Below are 20,684 nucleotides of genomic sequence, written 5' to 3'. Positions count from 1 at the left end.
ATGTAGAAAACCCTGAAGACTCGTGCAAACACCTGCTCGAACTCATCAATCCAGTGACGTCGTAAAATTAGATCAGCGGGCAAAAATCAGTTGCACTTCTCTCTCTTCAATAAAAACAAACTCTCCAAAAAGAAATTAGGAAAACAATCCCATTTACAACAGCATCAAAAAGAATAATAAACTTAGGAATACATTTAACCAAGGAGCTAAAAGCTCAAGACACAGAAAACTAGGACACTGATGACGAAATCAAAGACGACGCAAACACGTGGAAAGACGCGCTGTTTGTGAACCGGAAGGCTTCGCTTCACGTGGTAGAAAGGTCTATGCTACCCAACGACCTGCAGAGTCGAGGGACTCCCTCTAGAAAGCAGTGCAGTGGCGCTTTTCTCGAAAATAAAAAAGACAATCCCAAGATTCAGTGGGACTTGCAAGTCCGAGAATGGCCAAAGCCCTACCAGGCCAGAGCAGAGCCGGAGGCAGCACATGTCCCCACTCAGAACCACGCCACAGAGTCACAGAGACCAAAACGGTGTGACACTGGGGCTCACAAAGAAAGACACTCCTGCTCAGCAGGAAGCCTGCTTGAGATCCCCCCCCCACCCCTGCCCTTCCCCTCACTCACGCCTCCTGCCTGCAGGGACGCACACGCCTGGGGTCACACTCTCTCTCTCTCAAATAAATAAATAAATAAATAAATAAATAAATCTCTTTTTTTTTTTAAGATTCTATCTATTTATTTGACAGAGAGAGAGAGATCACAAGTAGGCAGAGAGGCAGAGAGAGAGGAAGAAGCAGGCTCCCCGCCGAGCAGAGAGCCCGATGCGGGGCTCGATCCCATGACCCTGAGATCATGACCTGAGCCAAAGGCAAACCCACTGAGCCACCCAGGCCCCTAAATAAATAAATCCTAAAAAAAAAAAAAAAAAAAAAAAAAAAAAAGACACATAAAACATTGGGACAGAAATAAACCCAAATGCATATGGTCAGCTAATCTTTGGCCAAGTCTCCAAAGACGCACGATCGGTAAAGTGTGGTCTTTTCAATGGTTGGTACTGGGAAAACTGGATATTCACACGCAAAAATACGAAATTAGACTCTTACCTTGCACTGCTCACAGAAATTAACTTGAAGCACATTAAAGATTTAAACGTAAGACCTGAAATTGTAAAAACCTTACATGAAAACATAGGGAAGAAGATCCTTGATGCTGATTTTGGCAATGATTTTTAATATGACTCCAAATGCACAAGCAACAAAAGCAAAACTAAGCAAATGGCGCTACCTCACACTTTACATAAAGCTTCCGCAGCACGAGGGGAAGCATCAGCAAAGCGAAAAGACAGCCCAGAGTGGGACCGCATGTGGGCAAACCGTGTCCCTGAGAAGGGACCGACATTAAGGATCTATAAGCAACTCACACAACTCAGCACAGACAGACAAGCCGGACGAAACAAAGAACAGATGACCTGACGTAAAAGCACCTGAATACGGATTTCCCAAAGGAAGACACACACACAGGTCCAACAGGCACACGAGAAGGTCCTTGCCGTCGCTCATCGTCAGGGAAATGCCACTGAAAGCCACAATGAGATGTCACTTCACAACTCAGGATGGACATTATCAAAAAGACCGAAAAGACAACAGGTGCAGGAGGTGCAGGAGGAAAATCCTTGTGCACCGTTGGTGGGAATGCAACTGCTGTGGGGAAGGACGTGGTGGCATCTCACTCAGAAACAGCCTCCGATCCACAATCCCACCTCTGGGTATCCATCCAAGGAAGGGAGCCTGGGATCTTGAAGAGGTTTCTGCCCTCCCAGGTGCAGAGCAGCCGTATTCATAACCTGATGGACGGATGGATGGATGGATGGAGAAACTGCTACACACTTGTGGGGGGACATTATTCAGCCCTAAAAGAGAAGATAATCCCACCATTGTGATCACACGGAGGGCCCTGGAGGACATGGCTCCCATCGAAATACGCCAGACCCTGAAAGACAAGTACATTAGCAGCTCACTTACAGGTGGAATCTCAAACAGTCCAGCCGTAGTACGGAGAGGAGAGGGGCGCTGAGGACTCAGGGACAGGGACAAAGAAGCGCCGGTCCGAGGGGACAGATGGCAGGTCTGCAGGGGGAGAGCATTCTGGAGACCCACTGTGCAGCTCCGAGCCCACTCAGACGATAGGTCTTCTCACACACACATAATAACAGCAGCAGTGGAGGGAACGTGGGGGGTGAGAAATGCGTGTATGGCCTTGATGGGAAGGTGACGGTCTCACGGGCGTGTACTTATCCCCGAACCGCATCCAGCTGTGTCCGTTAAAAACGCACAGCTTTCCCAGGCCGCGCTTCAATCAAGAGCGTCAACAAAACAAAGGGGAACATAAATCAGACTGTCTTCCTTCCATATTTTGGTCTCAAACCTCTGAATATCAGCTAAGAGATGAGATAACCATTTTCTATGTTAAAAAAACGGAGATGAAGTCCAAGTCCAGACTGAAGTCAGACACAACCACCTGCTCGGTCCTGAACGACGTGGGCCACATGGACACACACAGAGACGTCCACAGTCCTTTCCTCCAACACAGGCCTGACCCTACTGCTGGTCAGCTGTGTGCCCTGTGCCACACTGTCACCTCCCGGTCCAGCCTGTGCATCCTGGTTCTCGGTGGTCCTTTCCAGGGGAGACAGATTGGGGGGTGGTAGGCAATGCAGAAGGCTCAGGGCGGCAAGACGCACAGAGAGGGCACACCAGTAAAACCGGGACGCCGGGCCACTTCTGTCCACCACGCTGGCTCGTGTATCCCTGCCAGCCAGCTCTGACGCGGGGCCGTGTGCCCAGAGGAAGGGCACGTGGCCAGGCCGTCAGACTCGACTCCAGTCTTTGCCTTGACCTCACCAACTGGGGGGCCCTGGCAAACCCACCGGCCTCTCAAGGCCTGGACCTACCTGCTGAACTGTGAAGCCACACACGTAGTCTGTGCCCCCGGGACGCTTGAGTGGGATGGTGCATGCCTCGATGCCTGGGGTCACATCCCCATCCTCCCCCTGGCTTAGATCTGCAGGTCTCCTGCTCGCTTGGAGTCACTATACCGTGTCTCAGCTCTTCTCAGAAAGCAAGAGGCCCCTTTCACGAGCCCTCACAGATGAAAACCATCAGGACCGACACGTTCTGTCCTCCAGGATATTGAACAGACGCCCTTCCCACTTGGAGCAAAGAGCCCCAGCCTCGGCCCGGAGCTCCTCCGCGGGCATTGGGGGAGGCAGACGCTCCTCCGTCCCGCAGGCTTGCCGGCCCAGCGTGTGGAGGCGGGCGGCCGCTCCGCTGTGTCTGCAGACTGGGGCAGCCCGGCCTCCTGCCCCGTGCTGCCCGGGCCCCCCAGGCGCCTGTGCATCTTCCCCGCCGCGACCCGGAAGGCTCCCCTGCTCTGGAGAGAACGTGGAGACCGTGTGCTCACTGCGGCACGAGACCCACCCAGACCCTTTCCGGAGAAGGGGTTTCTGCGGGCAATGGCAGTGGCCCCTGGGTGCTGGCCGCTCCCAGGCAGGGGCCGAGCCCGCTTCCCCAGTTCACAACCTCGCCAGGGCTTCTCCTCGGCCAGCAGCTCCTTTGGCATCCTGACCCCAAGTTCCGTGTATTTCGTATCAGACCTTCCATATCGTCACCCCACGGCATCAGCCCCGCAGGAAACTGGGTACAGTGCATCGAGGCCGCCTCCTCAGCAAACATGGAGGTGAGGGACAGACCCCACAGGCCAGAGATCACCTGGAGCTTCCCCCACAGCCTCAGTCCACAGGGAAGTACACTTTCTGCTGCTGCCTGGCCTCGGTGGCCGACAAGCTGCGTAACTTCATTTACACCCACTTCCCAGGTGACAAGGCTGAGGCAGACAAGCTCGGTGACTCTGTCTCGGTCCTGGGGCCTGGCAGGTAGCAGAACCGGGTCTAAGCCATGTCACAGAGCTCCATCCTTCTGCTCTGTGTCTCCCGCAAGCCGGCCAGGAGGGCTGGGTCGGGGTGGGGGTGGGCCAGGATGCCTCACCGCCTCCCTAGCTCGAGCTTGTCCCTCCACAGTATCTGAGCCCATATGCCCTCAGGCGCCACATCGTCCACATGGGTTTCTCGTGCGTCCACAGAGGGTGGACAGCCGAGCTCATGACACTGCCCAGTACTGGCCCCGCCCCTGCCCCAGCCAGTGCCACTCCGTCATCCCGTACCCTTGACAGGTTGGAGGGGCTGAAATGCTGGCTTCCCAGGGGCGGCAGGGCGCGGCCAGAGAGACGCTGAGCCCAACCCACCTCCAAGGAGACCGGTGCCCAGGAGGCTGAGGTACGCCCTGGCAGGCCCTCCATCTGCCTGGCCGGCGAGTCTGGTCCGCATTCTGTGTTCACAAGCACGCGGAGCACAGTCTGACACTCGGGTTGACCCGGAGAGCGGCGAACACACGAGTCCTTTGGAAACAGGGAGGGAGTAAACAGTTTACGGGGTGTGGCTGCTGCTGAGCCTTCCGGGCCTCGGAGAGTATAACCTGCACCTTCGGGAGGGACACGTATGTGTCCCTGGGAAGCTACCACCTGGCATGGGGACACTGCCCGAACTCTCCATGTTCTAGTCGAGGGGCCCAACCATGGCCCACCTCCAGCTGCAGAACCACACCGACTCCAGGTCCCAAATGATGCTAATGGGGGGAGGGATGACAGACGATGGTCACCAGGGCTGAGGCACTGGCCAGGCACGTGTGAGCTGCTCCCGGGCTGGGGAAGCAGGTGCACGTAGCACTGCAAGGTCATCCAAGGTCATTCTGGAGTCTGGGCCTACTTGGGTGAGCCAAGGGAGAGCAGGCCCCCGCCAGCCAGGGTTCTGTCGGTCAGCAGGCGAGGGACCCACGCGGGGGGGCTGGCCTGAGCACTGGCGCATGCCCGCTGCTGCTCTGCGGTTTTCTTCATCTCATTAAAAATTAAACAACACGGATCCTTCCCCACAGCCACCTGCCGTCTCTCCCGGACACACATGCACATGCACCGCCGGTTAAACACAAACAGACCCAACAGCTCTCCGCGGCGTCTCAAGGGGACGGGGAGGCCTCCAGGCTCCGGAACCAGCCTCCGGGACGCCCGTGCCGCAGTGTGGGAAATGCGTGGAGGCACCCAGACATGGTCGGGGCCCCGGGGCGGGGGCGGAGGGCTGCTGGCTCCGGGCCCTCTGGGGCAGGCCTGGGGACACCTGGCCATGAGCCCCCGGGACCGGCTCGGGAGCCTCGGCCAGAGCCGGTGGAGCTCCTGCGGTGCACATGCAGGCCGACGGGACAAGGGGCTTGATCTGTGCCACCCAGCCAGGAAGCAGCAAAGAGACAGAGCGTCAGGGGACGGGAGCCACCAGAGAGAGACCCTCGCCATCCTGGGGGACCGCCGGAGGCACCGCTGCTCATCCCGCTGGTGAGCCCGTGTCCCCTGAGCCGCCTCTTCTCCTGGTACACAGGGAACTGCTGAGCCCCTGTGTCAGCCGGTCGGCGGGCTGCGCTGTCCACATATCCGCGAGCAGGGACCCAGCAGTACTGGCCCCACGCCGTGCCTCACACGGCTCAGGAGCCGCCTGTGTGTTACTGCCTTAGAACAGAGAGTCTGACAGTAACACGGCCCACGTGGCATTGTGACATGTCCCTCCTGCTTGTGACATACCCCTTCCCATGGTGACAGACGAGTCCCTGAGTGCAGGAGCGTGCTGTCAGTGGCCTCTGTCCTCAAGGAGCTCACACCATGCTAGAGGACGAGACACATCCTAATAAAGGATGGAAGGCCTGCCAGGAATGAGGGCCACGGGGCTGCGGGGGAGAAGGACCGCTTCCCGGGCAGGGCCCGCAGGAAGCGCATGTTCAGGCTGTGATCTGAGCAGCCACACCCCGCAGGCTTGGCCTAAGACCTCTCTGCACACAGCCGAGACACCAGGAGCCACATTCTGGACACCGGGCAAGGGGGACATCAATCAGGGGAATGCAAGGGCCACTGTCACTAGATATGTCAGCTTGGACCATGTCTGACAAACGCTCATTGCAGGCTGAGATCTGGGGCAGACGTGCCAGAGGCCACACTTGAACCCAGAACCCCGTCCTCTGGCGACCTCGGGAGCTGAGCACGTATGGCCGGCCCAGCCCACCGGCCTGAGACGGCACCCCCTGCCCACGGCCGTGCTCTCCCAGCCCCTCCCCAGCCACAGCGCAGGCAGCGTGAGCCCCACCAAGTAACAGGAGAAAGGCGGTCCTGACACCACCGTCCTCCACATGCTCATTAGCAGGAAGACGCAACAGGGCGCGAATTATTAGGCAGTAAGTCATGCGGAGAAGCAATTTTAGACACAAAAGTTGAAGGATTCATCACTATCATATATTCACTTCTATTTTCCTTTTTCACGCTGTAAAAAATCACATCTAAATCTCCTAGAACCATCGCGGCTGCATCGAGGAGTGGACTGGGCCCTCCACTTCGACAGCTCGAAGGAAACCAGCTGCTGAGCAGGGGCGGCTCCAGCGAGCTCCTGACCCCAGGCTGCTGCTGCTACTGGGTGGCGATGAAGACACCGTCGCTTTATTGCTACTGAACGACAAAACCGCCGTGGGAGAAAGCTGCCCGGCCGACAGGCCCGTAAGGGCCAGGTGCACCTGAAGCCAAGTCCCGCCCCCGGGCCGGGGTGCCCTGTGCTGGACGGCGGGCACAGGGGCCCGGGGGGCACTGCATTGGGACAACACTGGCTGGTGCTCAGGAGGCCTCCCGTCCGCCACCGACCATGGCCCTGGGAAGCGGTTTGCGTTCCTGGCCCCTGAGAACCAGCCCTGAGGCCACAGCAGGGCTGGGGGGCCGCACCAGGCTCCCTCCATCAGGGAGGATTTGCCCAACTCCCACTGCGTGCCGCAGATGAAGCTAAGCTCTGGGGATCCAGCCATCTCCAGAGTGCCCCGATCTCCCACCGTGGCACTGACCTTCCCGAGGGGACGTTGGCCAGCACAGGTGCTTCAACGCCCTTGGAAGGCAGGTGAGCCCCGCCCAGCGTGCTGGGCTCCCACCCAGCCCTCCAGCTGCCCAGGAGGTGGGGCTGGAGGGCTTCGGTTGCGGACTCCCCGAACCCGGGGTCCTCGGCTGTGGGACCAGGACTCACCCCAGCATCCCTCTGCACCAGGCAGCTGTGAGGCGGGCACACAAACGTCGCGGGTCGTGGCTCCTGCAGACGGACCGGCTCACGGCGCTGCTCCCCGTGACTCTCTGCATGGGGCCCGCGCACTCGGTGCATCTGCCTCCGCTCAGCCCTGACGTCGGCGTGCACCGCAGCTGAGAATAATGCGCCCGTAGCATCTCACCAATCGTGGAGAACCTAACCTCCACAACAGGGATGCTACTGACGGGGAAACGTCGGCGGCCAGGGATGCACGGAAACTGTACCTTCTGCTCGATTTTTCTATGAACCCAAAACGGTTTTAAAAGTTCAAAAATTTTAATTAAATATCTATTAATTTTTTAAAGCCACACACACACAAACTTGCAAAAGAAAAAAAAAAGGAAAGGAAAGAAAATGGACTGGCCTTGGGTCCTGCCCCTAGGACATCAGCCTCTTGAAGGCGCTGCCCCAGCTCAGGGCTCACCAAGCCCCTCACGGCAGAGGGTCACCCGCCCACGGGCTCTAGGATCTGAAAGGCCCCCTCCCTGCCGAGGTGTGCGGGCCGCAGGGAGGAGGGAAGGAGCAACTGCAGGCGGGTGGTCAGGCTCCCCCTCACGCTCCCGGGGTCCTCGCACCCCGTGCACATGCAGCCCCCGCGCTGCCCCAGAACAGCGGGGGCAACTTTCCCGGGGCCATGTCTGCCTCCAGAGCAGGGTGCATAGAGGCCACGGCCCTGTGTGTTCAGGCCCCCCACAATGAGGATGAGCCCACGCTGTTCCCCCCTGGAGACTCGCCGGGATGTTCCGTGCAGCCCCTGAGCGAGCAAGACTGCCCCAGGCCGGCCCGACACCAACCCTGTTCCGGGCTCCGGGTTCTGGGTTCCGAGTTCCAGGTTCCAGGTGGGTTTAGACACTAGTTCCCAAACGCCTGTTTGGGCCCAAACAGCGGGCCAGCCCCCCGAGTGGGAACGAGGCAGGATCTGGGTTTCTACAGGCCCATCCCCACGCTGCGTTCTTTGTCTGGAAAAACCCTGCCCACATGCGTGCTGTGGCTCAGGAGGACGGACGATTGTAACAGAGACAGCACGGCTGCGATGGGGCAGTTGGCGGCTGACACCTGCACTGAGCACACCCCAAGCACGCAGGGGGACGCGGGGCTTGGGTCCAGGGGCACCATCACAGCCCATGATGGGTGTCAGCACAGAGCCTGGCAGGCCCAAGCCCATATCACACCTGACTCTGGGTGGGCCTGTTACGACCTCAGCGCACAGACTGGGACCTCAGGGTCACCACAGCTCAGGGGTGGGACTACACACCCCCTAGATCCCCCACAGACCAGGAAAGAGGCCACCACGTCACGAGGCAGCCCGGCACCCAGGTGCGGCTGTGGGTGCCCTGGAGCCCACTGCATCGAGCCCAGCCTTGGACGAGGCCACCCCCTCCCCAAAGCCCCGTCCCAGAGCAGCACGAGCGGACACAGCTGGTGGGCACCTTGCCCCAGGAGGTGTGGGCGTGGTTTGTCCCGAGCCCTCGGACAGCCATTGCCGCGGCACTATCACAAGCCCCGTGAAGGATCATTGCCGTGAGCGCTCTCGGGGAGCAGCCGGAGCTCCACGGGCCCAGGAGGCTTCTCCGAGCCGCCACAGCGCACAGCAGTCCAGGCTCCATTCAAACCTGGTTTTTCTAGACAGCACGGGTCCTCGTCCCTCCCCGAGGCCCCGCCGAGCCTGGGGCAGAGCGGTCGTGACTCCGTGGCAAGCCTCTGCCACCGCGGGCGCCCACGTCCCCCCACGCTGCTTCTGCTCTCCGCGTGAACTGCCTTGAGTGCTTCTCACAACAGCTGATCACTATAAGCCCCCAGAGTGTCCTGCTCTCTGAGTAAAGCACAAAATCCCCCCGAAGCCAGACCCGGCGCACGGAGACTCCCCCATCCCTGTCCTCAGTGGATTCCACACCCACGGCTGAGGCTTATGAAACGACGTGTGTGGTGTCAGGAGGGTCCGAACCCGAAGGGCCCGAACCCGAAGGGCCCAGAACACGCTGTTCTAACAGCCAGGGGAGCTTGACCTTGAGGAACACCACCGACCGGGGTGGGAAGCTTCGGATTCTCAACACGGGCATGTCCCTCATCAGTCTCTGCGAGGAGCTGCCAGGCTCGTACAGAAAGAACCAGGAACCATTGGCCCCACTTGGTCCTCAATCACTGCAGGGCTGGCAGCCCTGCGAGAACACACCGGAGGGCCGGGATGTGCGGTCGGGGGGTAGGGGGCGGGATGCACAGCAGGGGCTGGGATGTACGGGGTGGGGTGCCAGGATGCACAGAAGGACTGGGATGCACGATGGGGGTAGGGATGCATGGCAGGGGTGGAGGGGGTAATGCACGGCCACCCCCCTGGGATGCACGGCACAGGGGGTCCCCAGCATCAGCCCACAGACTGCTGACCCCACGTGAGCACAGGCACTCACCTCACCCCACAGCCCTGCCTCTCCCTTCTGTCTCCAGGCTCCCGAGGCCCCAGTGCTGCTGCTGAGGTCCTCAGGCACTGCCTGCCCCTGGGGAGGCCTGCAGACACACGCCCCGCCCGCCCACAGGTGGTTGGGAGCCGCTCTCTCCCAGGAAGAAGCAGGGAACCAGGAGTGGCCCTTCAGTGCGGTCACACGAGCCCCCAGCAGCTCGTCCACGAAGGCCCTCCCGGCCACCGCGTCAGATCGCTGGGGCCCCACAGCTGTCAGGAAATCCTGGTCTGGGGGCTGCTGATCCTCAGGCGTCCCTTCTCTGTCCTCTCCTTCTTCCAGGGTGTCTGGGTGGAACTGTGTCCCCCACCTGAATTCCCGTGTTGTAGGAGGTGATGCAGTCGTGAGCAGTGGCCCCAGGTCGGGGGACAGGTGGCCTGTAATAGAGGCCCCACACGGAGTGCTTCCCCCCTCTGCCGTGAGGACACGACAAGCCAGGAACCTGGTCCTCACCAGAGCTCAGTCACACAGGCACCAGATCTCAGACTCCAGGCCCCCAGAACCCTGTGAACTATATACCTACTGTTTACGCTGCCCATGGTGAGCTGCTGTGCTCCGGCAGCCACAGGCGAAGACGCCAGGAAGGTCTCTGGCCTGCCCCGCGCCCAGAGGACCCGTCACAGTTCAGGGCCCCCACTGCCTACTGTCCCTCACCCCAGGTCCAGAGGCCATGCCAAGATCACTGAGCCTGACACTGAACCACGATCCGCACCACAGGCAACAGGCAGCCACAGATGAAAACCCATCCTCGTCCTGCGGGCGCCTGGGTTAAGCCTCCGTGGGTTAAGCCTCTGCCTTCGGCTCAGGTCATGATCTCAGGGTCCTGGGATCGAGCCCCGCATCAGGCTCTCTGCTCAGCAGGGAGCCTGCTTCTCTCTCTCTCTCTCTCTCTGCCTACTTGTGATCTCTATCTGTCAAATAAATAATCTTTAGGAAAAAAAAAGAAAGAAAGAAAATCCACCCTCATCCGCCCCTTGTGGTTAAAGATACCTCTGTCCTCGGAGCTAAGGGAGCAACCAAGCAGGACACCCAGTCTCGCTCCGGCATCGTCCCCTCCAGGCGCCCTGCACCCAGCCCTCCCCCTCACCTCACTGCTCCTCAGGGAAGAGCTTGTGCACCACATGCGGCCACACACCTCTGCAAGGCCCAAGGACGGCAGCCGGGGAGCCTGCGGGCCCACACCCACTCCTGCCCCTCCCGCCGCGCCCACCCTGCGCCCACCCTCTCCTGCCCCTCCCGCCGCACCCACCCCGCGCCCACTCTAGCCACTGGCTCAGCCCGGCTCCACCTTCTGCCCGGACGGTTCCCCATGGGCGGTGATGCTGGTGGGGGGAAGGTCTTCAGGAGACGGGATCATCACCCCAACTCGGGGCCCACCTCTGTCACCGACAGCAGAGTGAAGAGGTCCGTGAACACGTCTGCGATGCCCGATAAAGGGTTTACAAGGAGCACAGAAGCCAAGTTGCCAGGACTCTCTGGATTTTCTCCTGGAAGCGCAGGAGCCCGGAAAGTTCTAAGCGGCATCTGCAGCTTGTGCGTGCTTGCCACCGTGCCCAGGCTCAGCTGTCCCTAGGTCCTCCCTCCTGCTGACCCAGGGGACACGCCTTGTGATGTGCCCTCCTCGGTGCAGAGTGGCCTGGCCGGGCCACCTGTTCGCCCTGCATCTGTGAGCCCCACACCGTCCGGGTTAGTTCCTGAGACCAGCCAGCGCCTCCCTCCACAGCCGCTGGCTCAAAGGTACCATGTGCCCTTCCTCGACCGGTCCTCATCTCAGGACTTGGGACTTGGCGGGGGACCAGAGACTTTTCCCGCCTCTCGCCCTCCCGGCTGGGAATGCTCCTGTCCTGAGCCCCCGCCACACCCAGCCCGAGCTCCACGCAGCCCCGTCGTGTGCGCGGCCACACAGCTGCTGAGTGCGATGTCTGTCATTCCCGTCTGGGGAACGAGCACCTGCGTGAGGACCAACACGTCCGCGGCTGCGGCACACGTGTGGCTGCGGAGTGCAGACCCCCGAACGGCTGCGGAGGCCCCGCGGCCCGGAGGGAGGAGGACCGGGACCCCCGTCCTGGGGGCTCACAGCCCCCAGGCAAACACACAGGCACCCCATGCGCTGGGGCTAGAACTCGGACCTGCGCCGAGGGAGAACCCTAGGACTGAGCTCATCCTATCAGGGCCATGTGACAGACACCCAGACCGGCCCCCAAACAACTGTGGGGGTCGGTCTGGGTCACGCCAGGGATGCCAGCTCGGAGGGGACAGTAGCTGCCACAAGGCCTGGGAGGGGGACCCTCGCCCTCCCTTGTGGGATGTGCGTGCCTCCGACCGCAGAGTGGAGAGCAGGGGCCATGGCGGGGACATTGATGGAAACAGCTTCTAATCCGCCAAGGGGCTCGGGAGGGACGGGGACCGCCAGTGAGCTTTCAAAAAGAAACGTGACCAGGGCGGCAAGCATCAGGGTCCACGGGAACCGCTGCCCACTGCCTGCCCACCCCCAGCCTGCTAGGAGGGGTGCCCTGCCCCTGCCCTCCCCACCCCCACCTCCGCTGCAGGGCGGCCCCCTCAGGACCACCAGCAGCAGCTTCTTTGGTGACAACCGTTGTCATTTCTTCGATTGCTTGCTGACCTCCCCAGGGCCGAGACACCGCAGACCCTCTCCTGACAGGAGCGTCCGTGCTCCCCGCGCCAGAGTCCCATACAATGTGGGAGCTGCGGTGGCCCAGCCCAGCCCTTGCGTGTGGCTGCAGCTGGAGGGAGGCGCCCCAGGCCCTGGCGGGTCCGTCATCTCCACCTCCTGCGCCGGGGTCATGCTGCAGCGGCTGGGTGCGTGCCGGCTGGATCGGCTAGACGAGGCCACACCGCCAGCCACGGTGTCACGACTCTTCGAACACAGGCTGGGCAGAGGCATGTGAGAAGGGGTGTGGGGAGCCCTGCACCAAGCCGGTTTCCCTGATGGCGGGAGGCACAAGGGTCAGTACTGCTGGAAGGGCTCAGGGGCTACCCAGGGCTGGGCGCCAAGCCAAGAAGTGCCGGTTCGGCCCACACGTCCGTGAGCGGGGGAAGCGGTGAGCCTGTCCCACAGCCAAGCCCGGGTGGGGGAGCCCGGTGGTGGGTCGGGGAAGTGTCCAGAGGAGGAGACCCTGGAGCCGGTTTTCCGAGAATGAGCAGAGTTGTGCCAGGTTGGGGAGGAAGAGCGTGTCAGAAGACGAGGCCATGCGGCCTGGCCAGCGGCCTGTGTGGCCTGGGGGACCAGCAGCGTTCACTCAGCACGCCCCTTGCCACGGAGATGTGGGACGCGGGCGGATAGGCAGGTGGGCTCAGGGCACAGACATCGATGGTCAGTGGTGGACTGACTGACGGAACAGCCGGTGGTGTGACCGCACAGGGGCCAGCATCTCAGATCAGCCTGTTGGCTGTGTCCCTGGGAAGCCACCAGGCTCTGTGAACACGAACCCATCACCGTCCTCACCTCCTTTTCCAGGGACCGCAGAGTGCAGGACGGTCTCGCCGCACAGGGGTCAGGGACGAGCTGGGGGCCCCCCCACGTTCTGGTGTACCTCGAAGGCCCTCTGCCGCTACGGGAGAGGACCGCGAGGAAGCTAAAGGAGGCACGTGTTGGCTCGGGACCGGAGGGAGTGATGTCTGTCTTGACTCGTAGGTTCTGCTTTCTGTCTGCATGCCAGGGCCCTGGGCCGTGCCTGAGAAGCTGCTCCCTCTGCAACGGGCCTCGCCGTGGCTTCCAGTGCTTGAGAGCGATTAAGAGCAAATGTTTTTTCACGAGTTTCACAAAGATGGGGGCTGTGTCCACAGCGGCATTTCAGTCCCAGTGAGTACTTTATCTCGAGGCAGACCATCAGCTTTGGGGCGTTGACCGCTATTCTCCACAGAGACGACTTACGGCAGAGCCCAGGGGACTGGGAGCCCCTTCCCGACTTGGCGGCTCGTGCCAGCAACCTCCACACTGCGGGGCCGATGCGCTCTGTCCCCGAGGGCCCCGGGTGACACCTGATGGCGGACCAGTCCTCTCCTGAACCCTTGCTTCCCTGGCTTCCAGAACACGCCACGCAGAGGGTCACTCGTGCCTCCCCCGCACCCCTCCTCTCCCCCTGGCAGGCCCCTGCCTCCACGGCTTCCTGCCAGGGCTCAGCCCCGATCTTCCCGGCACTGACTCCACGGTGGGCAGCCCAGGGTGGCCCGCACCACCTTGGCGATGACAATAAATGCCTCCCCCCACGCACCCAGCCCAGACCCCTCCCTGGAGCTCAGCTCAAACATCCAAACACTACTTGAGGTGACTGCCGGGCTCACGGGCACGTCAAACTCACAGCCCAAACCCAGCTACTCGCCTCCCTCACCCCCCACCCTGCAACCGCCCTAGTCGCTCTAGGTCTTCGCCAGGTCCTTCCCTTGCCCCATACCTACTTCTAATCTGTCTACACATCCCACGGCCCCACCTGACCCAGCCCAAAACCAAGCACCTCCGGCCTCTCGGCCGCCCGCCAACCCCTCGATGGCACCTCGACCGGCGCCTCCTGCGTCCCCGCGCTGCGCCTGCCGCAAGCCGCCCAGGTGGCCTCACAATCATGAGCTGCGGCGCCTGGGACGGCCGAGGCGGCTCCTCGGGCCTCTCAGGGGTCGGCTCCCTACGGGCCAGCGCAGACAACCCATGTGGCCGCGAGCCTTTTTCCTCACTCCTCCCCCAGCACCCCTGCCGGACGCGTGTGGGCCTTCCGGTTCCGGCTGAAGGGCTTCCATGGAGTGGAGACTTTCCTGCCACTTTAGGGAAACAGAGGCTTGTTTTCTCGCACCCCACCCCTCCAGGCGGTTCTGTGTGGGCGGCAAGGACAGCGGCAGCCACAGGGGCTCACAGCAGCCGACGCTGGGGAAGGGGCCCTTCACCTCTGACGCCCAGAGGGAGGGTCCCCCGCAGGGGCACTCACTGCAGCCGTGGCCTCCCGCCACGGGCCCGGAGCAGTGCCGCTGAGCAGGGGCAGCAGAGCCCGTCTGATGGCCGGGGTGCTGAGGCGGGGAGCACAGTGGCCAGGCAGCCCCGGGAAGGAGTCAGGTGAAAGCATCCATCAGCGGTTCTGGAACCCCCCGTGACAGACACTGAGACCAGTGCCACGGGATAGTCCAGAGATCGCCCCGCACGCATGGGGCCGGCAGACGTCGGACGCAGAAGCGAAGCAAGTCAGCGCAGGAAGGTTCCTAACACGGGCCAGAAGACTCGGGGGGGGCCATGCGACAAAGTCTCGCGAGCAGAACCTCACGCCTTATGGAAAAGAATCAGATCCAAACATAAAATCTAAAACTAGGAAGCTTTCAGAAGAAAATGAAGGGCGAGCTGGACCTCAACAAAACCTGAAGCCAGGGCTCTCGGGAGACGCGCGAAGGGAACGGGGAGATAAAAGCCGGCAGGGGGCATCCGCCCCCACGTGCCCGACAAAGGACTCGCACTTGGAGCATGGGTGAGCTCACAGTTGCTAGTCCTTAAATACACAATAATTAATGGTCAATTTAACTTAAAAAAAAAAAAGTGGGCTAGAGGCACATACAACTCTCGGTATCAGCCCAGGTCATGACCTCGGGGTTGTAAGAGCCAGTCCCGGGTTGGGCTGTGCTGGGCGTGGAGCCTGCTTCGGATTCTTTCTCCTCCCCCTCTACAATAAACAAAATCTTAAAAAAAAAAAAAAATTCTTTCTTCCTTCTTCTGCTCATGCACTCTCTCCCTCTCTAAAAAAGAAAAAAAAAAGAGCTTCAGCAAAGAGGACAGGCAGACGGACGGCGAGTGCTCACACAATCCCTCCTCAGCATCAGCTATGGCAGGAGCGCAAACGAGCCCTGCGGCTGCCGCGCACCTGCTGGAGGCCGAGGGTGCAGGGGCCGGTGTGGCGGAGAGAACGAGCAGCTCAGAGGGAGCGCCTGCACTCCTCAGCCCAGCAGCACGCTTCCAAGTGGACGCAAAGGCAGGTGTCCGCACCTTCTTTGTGAAAGGTCAGAGGGCAGACATTCTCGGCATTGGGGGCCGCACAGTCCCTGCTGCAGCTGCTGAGCTCTGCCGCTGTGCGAAGCCCCCGGGGCCACACACAGATGAACAGGGGGCCGTGTGCCAATAAAACTTTACTGACAAAAGCAGGTGGTGGCCGGGATCCGGCCTGCAGGTATATATGCAAGGGCCTGCCTGGGAAAATGAAAACTGGTGTTTACACAAACACCAGGCGCTAAGATTCACAGCGGCCCCATTTGGGACCACCTGGAACTGGAAACATGCAAGGCGCCGGGAAGAATCGACAGGTGCTGTGCTGAGTGACGGTGCCACCTCGGTCACTTGCACAGGACACCTCTGAGACACTGAGCGACGGCAGCGATCGGCACTGCCAGGGGCTGGGCTGTGGGAGGGGAGGCTACCAAGGAGCAGCAGGGGTTTGGGGTAAGGAACTGTTCCATACGCAGACTGGGCATCTCTGCATGTGTTAAACTCTGTCACCAAAGCAACAAACAGTAACAAAAGCAGACACAAAGCTTCCACCGTGGCCCCAGGCCACCAGTCCATGCCTCTGCTCCGGGGTTTCTGACCTCAGGTCCTGGGCCTCCTGCCATCTTCTCCTGCCACTTGTCTTACCAGTCTCATGTTCCTGGTCAGGCCAGGCCCACTGCACCCCAGGGCCTTTGCATACACTCTCCCTTTGCCACAGCTCTTCCACACAGTCAGCTACTGAGAGAGGCCCTTCACTCAGAATCAGATCCCCCCCCGCCCCCGTCCTGCTCCTGCTTCCACAGCACTCCTCAGCCCTGCTCTGTACTGCCCCGGCATCTGTCCACATGTCCGCCTCCAGCAGAACAGGTACACAACCAGCTGGCTGACAGGGGTTTCCCAGCGGCAGTCTACACTGCCAGGTGGGCCCTGACCTGTGCCTTACTCTCTGCCATACCCGTGGCACCTAGCACAGTGCCTGGCCCACGGGAGGCATGCGGGAAGTTCTCAACAAACATCTTCCCCCCACCCCAGGCCCCACCTGTCCTCCCTCCCCCTGGGCCCACAGAGGAGGACCGGGCAAAAGTCCACATGCTCTGTGTTTGGGACCACCAAGGAGCAGGCATCAGTACCACGACGTGGGATTTCACAAGTAAGAGTGTGCTTGCGGACCAAGGGCAGGCGTGCAGCTTCGGGGACCAGGAGTCGTACCTCCAGTGCTGTTGGCATAATGTGAGCAGGACCCAGTATGAACCAGCACGCAGGACCACATTCCCGAGGCTGACATGGCACCTGTTCATGGTCACGGTCAGAGCCCCCAGGCCAGTCACCCAGACGCCATGGTCCGTACACAGACAGGTCTGGCCCAGGAGGCAGGAGTGCAGCAGCCCCTCTACACACGGGCCTCCTTTCTGAGCAGGGACAGGGACAAGGTGGTATGGGGGAGAGTTCTTGAAAGAACGAGCCAGGAGCCCGTGTAGCATGGCCTTGTTATTTTATTTTATCCTTAATCTCAAGAGAAAGAGGAGTTAAAACTATGGAAACAGATTTTTTTTTTTTTTTTAGTGAAACTCCCAACACCCTGAAAGATCCCAGAGAGAGCAAACAGTGACCGGGCCGTCTGCACCCGCGGCCGGACGGCTCCCGCCCAGTGAGCACGGTGTCCCACCAGCTGGGGGAGACTTCCGGTAGGATCTCCGCCATCAGCAGAAGCTCCCTCGTTCCTTATAAAGGCTCACGGGAGAGGCCGGCAACGCCAGTTCTCCCAGACGTGGAGAGACCTGGGAAATTGTCCCCAAGGACCGGCACGCCCTTGCGGACCACCAGTGGAGGGTTGGGGCGGCGCTAGAGCAGTATATGATACTTCAGCGCCCGGGGCACCCTGTTGATGACGAGCCTCCCGTCGTAACTCAGGGAGGCAAAGAGCCAGGGGTCAGCAGAGGACCAGTCCACGGCGTACACGCTGTCCTCGTGCTCCTCGTAGGTCGCGATGACACTGTCCTGTGGGGGCTCCTGGCTCCTACAAGGCACCAGAGACACGTGTGAGCCGGGCGGCAGGGCGTCCTGCCCAGGGCCGGGGCCATGCTCCCCTCATCCGTGGGACGGGAAGACTGATGGCAGCTGGCGCTGGGCCACAGACACCCTCATGAGGCCATGAGGAACCGGGAGAGCCACCTGCCACCAGCTGACACCTTATTCTCTCCGGCTGCAGAAGAGCAGGGGCCTACGAGTCTACCGGGGCCCCGAGGTTCCGGGGGATGGTGACCGCAAACACCCACGAGGGCTGAGTAAAGGGTGATGAGAAGCCAAAAGGACCCTGGGGACAGCCAGCGCGGCCCCGCCCTGCTCAGGGATATAGAGCTGGCCCAGGGCATGCAGCCTCCCTGGGTTGGGCAGGAAGGGGTCCCTGGTCCTGGTGTCAGACTTCGCGGCGCGATCCGCCAGGGCTCCCACGACACCTCCCTGCAAATCAAAGCGACTGCTCTCCTTCTCCAGGGACCCTGACCCGACAATGCCAAGTGACACTGCGTGAGCCGGGAGCACACACACATTCCTGCCGACTCAGGACGTCATGTCGTCCACTCTAAGTGGCCACGCCCAGAACACGCCCCAATCCACAGGCTCCCCTTGTCCTTTTCTTCCCATTTCTACTTCACATTCCTGGACTCTCCCCAGTGACGCAGCCGCCCTCTGGGTCCCACCCCAGCCTCTAGTGCTGTGTCCATCTACCCCTTCCCGCCAGACGGACCTGCCATGCCCACTGGGGCTTGGTTACAAACACCGCCTGAAAATTCTCTCGGGGACTCTGTCCTCCTGAGTTTAGTAAGTCACGTGGACAGAGCAAAGGAGCAGGACGGTGAGGACACCCATGCTGATGTCGCTGCCTCCACCAGCCTTCCCACCCTGTGAGCCACACAGGTGCCTGCCGTTCCCCCGCAAGGCTGCGCACAGAGAAGCTGGTGAAGAGGTCAGGAAATCACGGCCCCAAAATCAGTTTCTAACTGTGCGTCCGCGTGCTTGGACAGAAAACAGCTGTGAAAAGGCCCCAATATCAAGATCTCTTCTCAGACATGAAGTTGGGCCAAGCTCCGGTAGACGGAGGGAGAATTCAGACCACAGGACTGTAAAGAACCTCGAGCAGAAGGACAAGCCCTGCGGCACGGTCGGGCTCGGCTGATAAACTCAACTGGGGCTTATTCCAGACCTTCCTGCCCTGGATCCAGGAGCCGAGAGCCTCAGCATGCAGCTCCCCTCACAAGAAAGAATCTACTCGAAACACAAGGACTGTCCTGTTTTAAAGTCCACGCCACCGGCCAAAGACACGGGCTCTCCGGCTTCTTCCTCCACACACAGAAGCCGCGGCCGCACTCTGCTCATAGCCCGAGGCTCCGATACGCGCCCTGGACGGGGGTGCCCCTGCTCTGCGCCAAACAGCAGTAGGACCCACACGAGTCCTGGGTCCCCAGGACCCCTGCTTTTCCCGGGGTGTGAGCCTGGTATGCAGAGTCAGCCCCTAAACAGATGTAATCGGGGATGGAGAGTTTGAGACCAAGAGGCACGACAGCTGAGAGGTTTCTCACGTTCCCTCCGGAGCCTCGGGGTGCAGGGCCAGGGAACACCCGCACTTGGGGCTGAGGGCGCTGGCCTGGAGTCTGCTCCCCACCACAGGGAGGGCGACCGACTGGACACAGCTCTCATCCCAGCCGGAGGTGAGGACACCGGTGACCACCTGTGGCTCACAGAGGCTCACGGGTTCTCATTACTGCCTGAGCACACGCTGGAAGACAGGTGATGCTCTTTAAAATCCCCTGTACGGTGCTCAAGAAGGACATGGACAGACGTCACCCAGGTTCGTGTTTCAGAACCCACACAAGACGGCATGAGCTAACCCACCCTGACCCCCACGCCCCTGTGGCCGGGACCAACATCCTCCAGAACCGGGAGCCCCGAGCCGGCCGTGGAGGAGGCCGCCCTGACCACACGCGCAGACGCTCCGGACGGGAGCTGCCTCCGCCGCGAGGGGGTCTGGGAGAAGCGAGCCGCGCGCAGCACTGAGAGCAAGCGCCCTTACTTCCCCTCTGGGCGGCGCTCCTCCTGGTCACTCAGGTCGTCGTCGTCCACCAGGTGGCCGAAGGGCTCGGATGAGATGGACACCATGTTGGACAGGATGACCCTGCTGTCGCTGCTGCCCGTGAGGACAAGCTGGTCATGTGAGTGGTTGTAGCGGACGTTCCACACCCTGGAGGCAAGCAGGCAGTTCAGCTCCACTCGGCCCCTCCTGGACGGGGCAGCGCTGGGACCGCGGGCAGGGGACCCCAGACCGCACGGGCTGACGCGGGAAGCTCCCAGCAGAGGGCCGGACTTCCTGCATGTTTCTCCACAACCTTCTCTTTGGTCCCGGCAAAGAGACGAGACCAGATGGAAGCACAAACCTCAGAGCGAGAGGACGGCTTGCCGCCTGCGGCCCTCCTCTGCCGCCTGCCTTCCTAAATCCTAACGGCCACAACTGCCCCAGGAGCAAAGGACAGAGTACAGATGACCTGGCAACGGAGCCATACCCCAGGGCAACATCCACGAGCAGCAGCCATGGGGCCCAGGGGCACAGCCTCGCAGCGAGCTCAGTGAGCCGAGCAGGGTGCCGGCAGCCAGCGCGCGGGGTCGCGGAGGACGGCGTCTCTCCTCGGACTGTGCCCGGCACAGCAACTTACAGAACCTGGCAAAACTGTACTCTCTCCAGCATGCCAGGTTTCTGAATGTCCTGACCACAACCTCTACCTCTGAAGCCAATAATATGTCATCTGTTAATTACCTGAACTTAAATTTTTCAAAAAAGGAAAAAAAAATTAATGTCCTGAGTGCAGAAACATGACTTCTGGTAAGTAATTCAAAGAATTTAGGGACACAGACCAGAAAAAGTCATCTCTCCTGGGATGTGCCCACCCTGGCCTGAGCAAAATCTCCTGACAGCAGTTTTATTCTTACTCTTCTAGATGTTTCTTCCACATACACACACACAAGCAGCAAAAACACACACAAGCACACACACACCCT

At 60.7% G+C, this 20,684-nt stretch overlaps 1 protein-coding gene across 2 annotated transcripts in view; it reads right to left on the bottom strand.

Annotated features, from left to right (window-relative positions):
* Window positions 1–17,119: 17,119 nt before the first annotated feature.
* LOC111154170 (EARP complex and GARP complex interacting protein 1) overlaps window positions 17,120–20,684 on the bottom strand; it is a 128,604-nt gene continuing 125,039 nt past the window's right edge. For both annotated transcript variants that reach the window (XM_022513599.1, XM_022513600.1), the window contains 2 exons: window positions 19,705–19,872; window positions 17,120–17,652 (listed from right to left, as the gene is read on the bottom strand). In XM_022513599.1, coding sequence (XP_022369307.1) covers window positions 17,478–17,652; window positions 19,705–19,872 — 343 coding nt within the window. In that variant the 3' untranslated portion in view covers window positions 17,120–17,477. The remainder of the gene's footprint in view (window positions 17,653–19,704; window positions 19,873–20,684) is intronic.

Source organism: Enhydra lutris, unplaced genomic scaffold (genome assembly GCF_002288905.1).
Source record: "Enhydra lutris kenyoni isolate GAN:26980312 unplaced genomic scaffold, ASM228890v2 scaffoldscaffold35, whole genome shotgun sequence".
Classification (NCBI taxonomy): Eukaryota; Metazoa; Chordata; class Mammalia; order Carnivora; family Mustelidae; genus Enhydra; species Enhydra lutris.
Note: the sequence above shows the minus strand (reverse complement) of the source record. Positions and strands in the feature narration are given on the sequence as shown.